This window comes from Ceratotherium simum, chromosome 10, assembly GCF_057802395.1.
Source record: "Ceratotherium simum simum isolate JZ-2026a chromosome 10, ASM5780239v1, whole genome shotgun sequence".
NCBI classification, from domain to species: domain Eukaryota; kingdom Metazoa; phylum Chordata; class Mammalia; order Perissodactyla; family Rhinocerotidae; genus Ceratotherium; species Ceratotherium simum.
In genome coordinates this window covers 83259250-83271398 of record NC_141909.1, presented here as the reverse complement: position 1 = coordinate 83271398, position 12149 = coordinate 83259250, and the positions used below count along the sequence as shown (strand labels likewise).

The window sequence follows — 12149 nt, the reverse complement described above, 5'->3', positions numbered from 1 at the left end:
TAATTATTGAGTTTTGAGACTTGACGTCTTATTTAACCTGGTTTGATAATTGGAGACAGTACCAAGAAATGTTATAGGTTAGAAGAGAGAAATTGGAAAGGGAATACTCTTGGGAGATAAATGTATGTACAGGTCCTTTCTTCAGATCAAGTCACTGAGAGAAGAGAGACTTTAAGAAAATGGCCCTTGCTTATGCTTTTAATTATGCTTTTAATTAGGTTTAGGTCACAATCACCAAGAAGTCACTCTGAAAAAAATATGACTTTAAACTATCATCCACCTATTTTGCCTAAAGAAATGACTGATGTTTCAGTTATGGTTTGTCATATAAACAGTCCTACTGATTTCTATCTTCAGTTGGTAAGTATATAGTGTTCCTTTGAGACAAAATATTTTTTCAAATTTTAAGTAGAAATGTATAATGGAAATGAGTGGCCAGTATGAATCTTAGAGCAAACAAACCACTATCAATTTTCTGTAAATTTAAGTTTCTGAATAGCTGCAACTTTTTTTTTCAGTTATTTTATTGAGGTCATAATGGTTTATAACATTGTGTAATGTCAGGTGTACATTATTATTTGTCAGTTTCTGTATAGTCTGCATCGTGCTCACCACCAATAGTCTAATTTTCATCCGTGACCATATATATGTGCCCCTTTACCCCTTTCGCCCATCCCCCAAACCCGTTTCCCTCTGGTAGCCATTAATCTGTTCTCTATCCGTGTGTTTGGTTTATCTTCCACATATGAGTGAAATCATGTGGTGTTTGTCTTTCTCTGTCTGGCTTATTTCACTTAACATAATACCCTTAGGGTTCATCCATGTAGTTGCAAATGGGACGATTTTGTCTTTTTTTATGGCTGAGTAGTATTCCATTATAAATATATACCACATCTTTATCCATTCATCAGTTGATGGGCACTTGGGTTGCTTCCATATCTTGGCTATTGTGAATAATGCTGCAGTGAACATAGGGGTGCATAAGTCTCTCTGAATTGTTGATTTCAAGTTCTTTGGATAAATACCCAGTAGTGGGATAGCTGGGTCATATGATATTTCTGTTTTTGATTTTTTGAGAAATCTCCATACTGTTTTCCATAGTGGCTGCAACTTTATACAAGAAATTCACATGATTCATAGTAAATTGAAGAAACTCTTTATCATGCAAGTTAGTGAAATATGAAGGGAAAAGACAATGAAGGATACCTAACATATAAGTGTTTATTGCAACTTTCTGAAATCTAGAGAATAGGAAAGCACATAGGGCTGACAAATCAAAATAAAATGATAAAAACCTGTTTCTGATCATGTATATCTGAGAATTTACTGATTATTACTAGGTAATTTTCTGAATTTGAACACCAAAATAGATTTAGATTAAAGAGATTTTGTATTAAATTTTGGATGTGTGACTAATGGGTTTGTTTAGATTGCTGCTCACAGTAAGAATTATTCCTTATCTTTTTGCTTCAGTGCTTTATATAATTCATATAAACTCATTCTACGAGCCATAATGCTTGGTGTGAATTAACTGATTAATCTTCACAGCAATCCTCTGAAAAAGATACTGTTATCTTCCTTGATATGTGGAGATTCTAACCAAAGGGATGAAGCAAATTGCTTGAGGCCACACAGCTGCAGAAGGGTAGAGCCAGGATTGAACTGGGCAGTGCAGCTCATTCAGAACCTGTCATCTGAAGCACTGCACCACACTGTGCGGGCTCTCCAGATGAGTTGTGGAAGCCTGCTTATTTGTCACTACGTTACGCCTTGCATGTATTTCTTCTGTTGAATTTTTTTACAGCGTCTTTTATTTAAATTGAGGTAAAACATATATGACATACAATTTACCATTTTAACCATTAAGTTTACAGTTCAGTACCATTAAGGACATTCACAATGTTGTGCAACCATCACAACTATCCATCTCTAGAACTTTTTCATCATCCCAAACAAAGCTCTGTACCCATTAAACAGTAACTCCCTCTTTTCCCTCCCCCCAGCCTCTGATAACCTCTGTTCTACTGTCTTTCTCGATGAATTTACCTATTCTAGGTACCTCCTAAGTGGAAACATACAATATTTTTCCTTTTATGTCTGCCTTATTTCACTTAGCATAATGTTTATGTATTATAGCACGTATCAGAATTTTGTTCCTTTTCACGGCTGAATAATACTTCATCGTGTGTATATACCACATTTTGTTTATCCATTCATATGTTGATGGACACTTGGATTATTTCAGCCTTTCCGCTGTTGTGAATAATACTGCTGTGAACATGGGTGTACAAGTATTTGTTTGGGTCTCTGCTTTCAGTTCTTTGGGTGTATACCTAGGAGTGGAATTGCTGGATTTTATTATAATTCTGTTTAACTTTTCAAAGAACTGCCAAACTGTTTTCCGTGAGAGCTGCACCATTTTACATTCACAATAGCCATGCATAAGAGTTCTAATTTCTCCATATCGTCATCAACACTTGTTATTTTCCTTTTTTTAGATAATAGCCATTGTAAGGGTGTGAAGTAGTATCTCATTTTGGATTTGATTTGCATTTCCCTAGTAGGTAGTATTGTTGAGTACATCTTTTCATGTGCTTATTTATTGGCCATTTGTATCTTTTCTCTGAAGAAATATCTGTTCCAGTCCTTTGCCCATTTTTGAATTGGATTATTTGTTGTTGGGTTGTAGGAGTTTTTTATACATTATGGATATTAATCCTTTATCTGATATATCATTTTCAGATATTTTCTCCCGTTCTGTGGGTTGCCTTTTCACTCTTCTTGATAGCGTTGTTTGATCCACAAAACTTCTTAATTTTATAAAGTCCAGTTTATCTATTTTTTCTTTTGTTGCCTGTGCTATGGTGTCATATCCAAGAAATCATTGTCAAATCTAATGTCGTGAAGCTTTTCCCCTATGTTTTCTTCTAAAAGTTTTATAGTTTAGCCCTTACATTTAAGACTTCGATTCATTTTGAGTTAATTGTTATATATGGTGTAAAGGAAGGGTCCAACTTCATTCTTCCCCATTTGGATATCCAGTTTTCTCAGCACCATTTGTTGAAAAGACAGTCTTTTCTCCATTGAATGGTCTTGGCATGCTTGTCAAAATTTAGTTGAACATGTATGTGAAGGTTTATTTCTGGGCTCTCTGTTTTATTCCATTTATGCCAGTAGCACACTGTTTTGATTGCCATAATTTTGTAGCAAGTTTTGAAATCAGGATGTGTGAGCCCTCCAGCTTTGTTCTGCTTTTTCAAGTTTGTTCTGGCAATTTGGGGTCCCTTGAGATTCTGTATGACTTTAGGATGGGTTTGACTATTCTGCATGAAACATCATTGGGATATTGATAGGGATAGCTTTGAATTATATGTTGCGTTGGGTAGTATTGACATCTTAACAATATTAAGTCTTCCAGTTCATGAATGTGGGATATCTTTTCATTTATTTGTGTCGTCTTTAATTTCTTTCAGCAGTGTTGTGTAGTGTACAAGTCTGTTGCCTCCTTGGTTAAGTTTATTCCTAAGTGTGTTCTTCTTTTTGATTCTATTGTAAAAGGAATTGTTTTTTTGATTTCTTCTCCAGATTGCTCATTACTGCTGTGTTGAAATAAATGATTTTTATGTCTTGATTTTATATCCTGCAACTTTGCTGAATTTGTTTATTAGTTCTAACAAGTTGTGTGTGTAATCTTTAGGATTTTCTACATAAAAAATCATGTCATCTGCAAATAGAGATCATTTTACTTCTTCTTTTCCAAGCAAAATGCCTTTTGTTTCTTTTTCTTGCCTAATGGCTCTGGCCAGAAGTTCCAGTACCGTGTTGATTACAAGTGGAAAAAGCGAGCATCCTTATCTTGTTCTGTCTTAAGGGAAAAGCTCTTGTCTTTTACCATTGAATATAGTGTTATCTTTGGGTTTTTCACATATGGCCTTTATCATGTTGAGGAAATTGCCTTCATTTCCTTGTTTATTGAGTGTTTTTTTATCACAAAAGTGTGTTCAGTTTTGTCAAATACTTTTTCCACATCAATTGACATGATCATAGTTTTTATTTTTCCTTCACTCTGTTAATGTAGTGCATTGCATTAATTTTTTTTGTATTTTTGAACCATTATTGCATTACAGAAATAAAATCCCCCTTAGATCATGATATATAATCCTTTTAATATGCTGTTGAATTTGGTTTGTTAGTATTATGTTGAAAATTTTTGCATCAGTGTTCCTAAGGGATATTGATCTGTAGTTTTATTTTTTTGTAGTGTCTTCATATGGCTTTCGTATCAGATAATGTTGGCCTCTTAGAATGGGTTAGGATGAGTTTCTCTTCAATTTTTGGAAGAGATCGAGAATGAATGGTGTTAATTCTTTAAATATTTGGTAGAATTCATCAGTGAAGCCATCTGGTCCAAGGTTTTTCTTTTTTGGTGAGGTTTTGATTACTGATTCAATCTCCTTACTAGGTATAAGCCTGCTCAGACTTACCGTTTCTTCATAATTTAGTCTTGGTAGGTTTGTGTTTCTACTTATAGTAGACTCTTATAATTGTTTTTATTTCTTAAAATTGGAAGTAATGTGTCTACTTTCTTTCTGATTTTGGTAGTTTGAGTCTTCTCTCTTTTTTCTTAGTCTAGTCAAATGTTTGTCAATTTTGTTGATCTTTTCAAAAACCAACTTTTGGTTTTGTTGATTTTCTCTGTTCTCTGTATTGTTTGTATCAATGCTCTAATCTTCAGTTTCTTCCTTCTGCTAGTTTTGGGTTTAATTTGCTCTTTTTTCCCTGTTTTCTTAAGGTGTTTAGTTAGGTTGTTGTGATCTTTCTCTTTTTTTTTTTTTTTTTTACTGTATGCATTTACAACTATCAAGTTCCCTCTTAGCACTACTTTTGCTGCATCTCATAGGTTTGGTATGTCATGTTTCCATTTTCATTTGTCTCAAGATATTTTCTTATTTCTTTTGTGATTTCTTCTTTGACTCTTTGGTTGTTTAAGAGTATGTTGTTTAATTTCCACATATTTGTGAATTTGCCAGTTTTTTTTCCTGTAAATTTCTAGTTTCCTTCCACTATGTGTGGGAAAGATACTTTGTATGATTTTAGTCTTTTTAAAATTTGTTAAGATTTGTTTTGTGACCTGACATATGGTGTATCCTGAGAATGTTCCATGTGCACTTGAGAAAAGATGAGTATTCTGCTGTTGTCTGGAGTGTTCTGTGTGTGTCTGTTAGGTCTAACTGGTTTATAGTGTTGTTCAAGTAATCTGTTTTCTTCTTGATATTCTTTTTAGTTTTATCTGTTATTGAAAATGAAGCATTGAATTCAACTATTATTGTATAACTGTCTTTCTTCAATTCTGTCAGTGTTTGTGTCATATTTTGGGGCTCTGACGTTGATGCATATATATTTTTTTTTTTTTTTTAAAGATTTTATTTATTTTATTTTTTGCCCCCAAAGCCCCAGTAGATAGTTGTATGTCATAGCTGCACACCATTCTAGTTGCTGTATGTGGGACTCGGCCCCAGGATGGACAGAGAAGTGGTGCCTCAATGCGCACCCGGGATCCGAACCCGGGCTGCTAGCATCGCAGCGCGCGCACTTAACCACCAAGCCACAGGGCCGGCCCGATGCATATATATTTATAATTGTTATATCTTATTGGTGAATTGACCCTTTTATCAATACATAATGTCATTCCTTTCTATTGTAATATTATCTAACTTAAAGTCTGTTTTATTTGATAATATCATAGCCACCTCAGCTCTCTTTTGGTTACCTTTTGCATGGAATACCTTTTCCATCCTTTCACTTTCAACCTAGTGGTATGTCTTGAGATCTAAAGTGAGTATCTTGTAGATAGCAAATTGTTGGGTCTTTTTTTAAATCTATTCTGCTAATCTTTGCCTTTTGATTGGAGAGTTTAATCCATTTAAAGTAATTACTGGTAGGGAAGGCTTCTGCCATTTTGCTGTTTGTTTTCTGTATGTCTTTATAGCTTTTTTGTCTGTCATTTCCTCTATTTCTGCTCTCTTTGATGTTTAGTTGATTTTTTGTAATGTCTTGTTTTTTTCAACTTTTTTAACAATTGTTGTAAAAAACATAAAATTTTCTATCTTAACCATTTTTAAATGTACAGTTCAGTAGTGTTAACTATACTCACATTGTTGTGCAACGGATCTCTAGAATTTTTTCATCTTGAAAAACTGAAACTCTATACCCCTTGAACAACAACTCTCCATTTCCTGCTACGCCCAACCACTGACAACCATAATTCTACTTTCTTTTTCTTTGAATTTGACTATTTATATAAGTGGATTTATATAGTTTTTGTTTTTTTGTGACTGGCTTATTTCACTTAGCATAATGCCCTCAAGGTACATAATGTTGTAGCATGTGACAGAATTTCCTTGTTTAAGGCTGACTAATATTCCACTGTATCTATATATCACATTTTATTAATCCATTCATCCATTGACAGACATCTAGTTTGCTTCCAGCTCTTGGCTATTATGAATAATGCTGCAGTGAACATGGGTGTGCAAATACTAGAGTGTCATGTTTTGATTCCCTTATTTCCTTTTGTATGCATCTATAGTTTTTTTAATCATTACCATAGGGGTTACATATAATATCCTAAAGTTATAACAATCTAATGTGACTTAATACCAGCTTAACTTTAATTGCACAAAACCCTACTCCTTTGCAGCTCCATTCCTCTTTTATATTATCAATCTCACAAACTAATGTTTGTATATTGTGTGCTCAATAACACAGATTTATAATTATTATTATGCATTTGTCTTTTAAATCCTGTAGAAAATAAAAGTGGAGCTACAAATCAAAATTAAAATAATAGTGGCTTTCATATTTGTTCATGTATTTGCTTTAACCATAGATCTTTATATCTTCATGTGGCTCTGAGTTATATTCTAGCATCCCTTCATTTCCACCTAAAGGACTCCCTTTAGCATTTCTTATAGGGCAAGTCTAGTGTTAGTAAACTCCCTCACCTCTTGTTTATCTGTGAATGGCTTGATTTCTCCCTCATTTCTGAAGGACAGTCTTTCTGGATCTATAATTTTTAATTTTTTAATAAAGACATCAGTCATATTGAATTAGGTCCCACTTGAGACCTTATTTTAACTTAATAAACTGTAAAATCCTCTCTGCAGATAAGATCAGTGAGGTACTGGGATGTTAGAATTCTAACATATTTTTTGGGGAGGACACAATTCAACCCATAATAGTCCACCCTCTGCTCTATCAAAAATTCATTTCCTTCCCACATGCAAAATACATTCACCCCATCCCAACAATCCAAAAAGTCTTAATCATTCCAGCATCAACTCTAAGTCCAAAATCTCATATAAATATCATCAACTCAGAGTCCCAAATGTTGTCATCTAAATCAGGAATAGGTAAGAAGTGAGTATCACTCAAGCTGGGGTAAAATTCGTCTCCAACTGTGAATCTGTGAGACAAGGTGAGTCCAAAACTTAGGACAAATTCTATTTGATTCTTATGACTTCAGAATAATTCTCATTAGCTGGATACTGTGTCCTCCAGTCCCACTGGGGTAGTGGCCATGCCTGCTCAGCCCTAGAAGTAGCCTCACCCATTGGAATTGAGGAGTTGTCCTCACTCTCTGGAACCCAGAAGGAAGCCCTCCCTCTAGAACAGAGAAGGAGACAGCCCTGCCTCTCAGGCCTCTGCCCTCTGGGCCAGTGGTGGCAGTGGCAGACAAGCCAGCCTCTGAACCTCCTTCAGGGTCATTCTTTCCTTGTCTTGAAAGATAACACATGTTCATGACCAAATAGCTTTATCAGCTCACTTCCTGCCTGTAGACTCCCACAAGTCCAACAGTCTTCTTTCATTTCCTCTCATCACTGTCCCCTTCAGTTCAAGCTGGCAGTGTTTCTGCTGAGATAATTGATTGGATTCACAAGTCACACACTTGTAATCTCTTGAGCACACAATATCCAGCCACACCCTTGGTGTTCCCTCCAGAGCATGCTTTCTCATTTTTTGCAATATGGATAGGCTGAGAATGTTCTAAATCTTCAAGTTCTATGTCCTTAATGGTGAACAATTCCTCCTTCAATTTATCTCTGTCCTCTCACATTTTATTATAAGTAGCAAGGAGAAACAAGGCTGCACTTTCAACATTTTGTTTAGAGATCCTTAGCTAAATATTCAGGTTCTACTTTCCATCCAACAGAACACGATTCAGCTAAGTTCTCTACCGCTTTATACCAAGGGTTGGCATTCCCCCAGTTTCCGATAACCTGTTACTCATTTCTGAGATCTCACCAGAAGCACATTTAACATTCGTATTCCTACCAACAGTCTTTGCAAGGTGATCTGGACTTTTTAATTCAGGGTGCTTGAATTAAAGAATTAACTCTTTCTCCTCTACCCATTACCAAATTCCAAAGCCACTGCCACATTTTAGGTATTTGATAAAGCAATACTCTGCTTTCCAGTAGCAAAATCTGTATTCATTTCCTAGGGCTGCCATAACAGAATTCCACAAATTAAGTGGTTTAAACAACATAAATTAATTGTCTCACAGTTCTGGAGTCTAGAAGTGCAAGATCAAGTTGTCAGTAGGCTTGGTTCCTTCTGAGGGATGTGAGCAAGAATCTATTTCATGCCTTTCTCCTTGCTTCTGGTGGTTAGCTGGAAATTTTTGGTGCCCCATGGCTTCTGCCTCACCCCAGTCTCTGCCTTTATCCTCACATTCATTCTTTTGTATGTTTCTCTCTGTGCACAAATGTACCCCTTTTAATATAAGGACACCAATCATATTGGATTAAGGCCTGCCATAATGGCCTTATCTTAACTTGATTATCTCTGTAAAGATATCTCCAAATAAGGTCACATTCTGAAGTACTGGGAGTTATGCCTCCAACATACCTTTTGAGGAGAGACACAATTCAACCCATAACATTGAGCTGCTTGGATTTGTAGAAACATGTCTTTCATCAAATTTGGGAAATTTTTGTTTTGTTTTTTGTGAGGAAGATCAGCCCTGAGCTAACATCCATACCTGTCCTCCTCTTTTTGCTGAGGAAGACTGGCCCTGGGCTAACATCTGTGCACATCTATATGGGCTGCTGCCACAGCATGGCCTGACAAGCGGTGCATCGATGCACGCCTGGGATGTGAACCCGGGCCGCCAGCAGCGGAGCACGTGCACTTAACCACTACACCATGAGGCCAGCCTCAAATTTGGGAAATTTGTGGCCATTATTTCTTCAAATAATCTTTCTGCTCCTTTCTGTCTTCTCTTTCTGGGACTCCTATAATATGTATATTGCTGTGTTTAATGGTGTCCTACAAATCCCTTAGTCTCTGTTCACTTCAGTCTTTTTTCTTTTTGTCCTTCACTCAGTGATTCCAACTGTCCTATCTTCAAGTTCACTGATTCTTTCTTATACCTGCTCAAACCTACTGTTGAACCCCTCTACCCTATTTTTCATTTCAGTTATTGTACTTTTCAGTTCCAGAATTCTATTTGATTCCTTTTTATAATTTCTGTCTCTTTATTGATATTTTCATTTTGATCCTTTATTCTTTTCATAGTTTCCTCTAGTTCTTTGTTTATATTTTCTTTTAGTTCTTTGAGCCTATTTAAGACAGTTGTTCTAAAGTGTTTAGTAAGTCCACTATCTGGGCTTCCTCAGGAGTGATTTCTGTTTGCTTTGTTCCTTTGAAGGAGCCATGGTTTCCTGTTTGTTTGTATGCCTTCTGATTTTTTGTTGAAAATTTGGCATTGGCTATTATAATGTAAGTCTGAAATCAGATCCCCTCTCCCAAGGGTTTGCTGGAGTTTTTTAATAGTTGAAGACTGTAGTAGTTGATTTGTTTTGAGACTTTTCCAAACTTTTTTGAAAGACTAGTCCTTGTGTGTGATCACTGAAGTCTCTGCTCCTTGAGCTTGTATTCAGCAAATGTTTTGACAGAGATTTCTTTGAACGCTAAGAGCTTGACTGGGTGTTTGCTTGGTTGCTGTAAACCTTTGATTGTTTTTCCAGAGCTCTGACAACGTTGGTTCAGGTTATTTCTCATTTTGTCAGTGCTTCTCTGGGGGAACGAGAGCTTGGAGCTTTCTGGTCTGCTCTTTTGCTGATGTCATTCCTCTGTTGAATTTTTCAGTGTTCACTTTGGATAACCTGTTAATGGAATATGAATAATACCTACTTAGAAATAAAAGTTCAGAAAGTTTAAAGTAGTTGTTAAACTAATTTAAATGAAATAACAAGAAAAGAGAGATTCAGAAAATTTTCACTTGCATTGTTATATTCACAAAAAACAAAAACTTCATTTTTTTGCCAATTGAGATGGACTTTAAAATATTTTTTAACCTTAACAATTGGTGTTTGGAGAAATAAACATTTATCCTTGATTTTGTTTTAAGACCTATGTTTTAGGTACTATAGGAACTTTATAAACTATGTTTTAAAGTAAATTTAATAAGAGAAAGCTCTTTTCTATTCAATAATGCAGTTATTAAACAAACCCTACTGAAATTATTGATGTAAAGGTTTATCAGTTCACTTTAAAACCATTAGGTAGATGGTTGATAGGAAACTGGATATTAATATAATGCCAGAATAGCCCTACGTGAATTACTTGGTAGCCACAAAGGGCAAAACATAACTATACAATGGAGAGATCAGAATCATCACTCCAATCTGTAGGTGAATCTTAGCATATTAATAGTGAGTCAGTAATAATATTGTCTTTTGGTGTGTTGCAAGCTGAGTATACTATGATGTATTCTAGCCAAATAGGTTTGGCTTGAAACCATCAAACCTGTAGATAAAACTTTCAGCTTTTGGGAAATTCAGGGGATAGACCCTACTCATTGAAGGAACAAGCTGAAGAACAGCATGAGGACATAACCACGTGAATCCAGAAGATGGTGCATTCTGTGGAAAAATAGCAAACTCTTTTAAACAAGACATTATCATTTAAAAAAAGGAACACTACACTAAATTATAAAAGACTTATTAAGATAACCAGATATAACGTGTAGTCTTGCATTGGATACTGATTTTGGTTAGTTAGGGAAATCTAAATATAGTCCCGAAGTACTAGTAAGAACACTTAAATAGAAAAAGTGAGAATTGATAGAAAAATGCAGGTTATCAAATTATACTTATGGTATGGTCTCACTTTTGGTAAAAACAAAAGTATGGAACGTGTGTGTATAGAAGAAGATCTAGAAGGATATACACTTAAGATATCTGGAGGAGTGTGATTTTTTAAAGAATTCTTTTTACATCTATATGTGCTAATTTTATATACTACTTCTGTAATAAAATATTTTCAAATGTGCATTACATAACAATTGATTTCTGTCTAATTCAAATTCTCACATTTCATAATTTTATGAGTAGTGCCTATAATACATACAACATTTAAATTTTAAGTTTCTGTGAAACTACAGTGCTTTAATCCCTTTATTTCTTAGATAGAGAGCCTGGATTTTTTATTTCTATTAAAGACAATTGAGGAATTCTATAAAAGTGAAGATGAGGCAAGTCTGGAAATCCTCTGTCCAATTCAAGATCAAGCCTGTGTAGCTAAATTTGAAGACGGAGTTTGGTACCGAGCAAAAGTCGTTGGTAGGAAATTGCACACTATTTCTAGAGGGAAATAGAATGCTTAAAACCTGATACCATTTGAGTTGGTACAAATTAAATCGTGGAAGTGATATTATTTGATCTTACTATCTTGCTCTGTCATCTGTCTTTAGAAAGCTAATGATAATGTTGGGAGATGAATCTCTAGCTCCTTAGATTTTGTTTGCCTTCACTAGGACTTAACCATTTTTTTTCCTAATGTCTGCCTTATTTAAAAAGCTAAATAATGCTTAACAACTTACACACACTCCACTCTTCTCCTAAAAGGCAAGTGCTTTTAATTCTTTCAGCTATTTCTTTTGTTATTTACCTGTATTATTTCTTACTACTTTGTTAATTCTTAGATAGTATCTATTTTTATTATGTTAGATAACAATTTTAGATCTTTTATAGCTCTTTTGTCCCCTCCGTATCCGCCTCATAGTTGTATCTCAATTTTTAGTTAAATCCATATTCTATGTAAATATTTTCACTGCTAAGCCATAAAGTATACTTTGTTTAATT

The 12149-nt window shown here is 34.9% G+C and overlaps 1 protein-coding gene across 3 annotated transcripts in view; it reads left to right on the top strand.

Annotated features, from left to right (window-relative positions):
* RNF17 (ring finger protein 17) overlaps positions 1 to 12149 on the top strand; it is a 126400-nt gene that overhangs the window by 47166 nt on the left and 67085 nt on the right. For all 3 annotated transcript variants that reach the window (XM_004435233.3, XM_087436359.1, XM_087436358.1), the window contains exons 15-16: positions 219 to 360; positions 11474 to 11627. In XM_004435233.3, coding sequence (XP_004435290.1) covers positions 219 to 360; positions 11474 to 11627 — 296 coding nt within the window. The remainder of the gene's footprint in view (positions 1 to 218; positions 361 to 11473; positions 11628 to 12149) is intronic.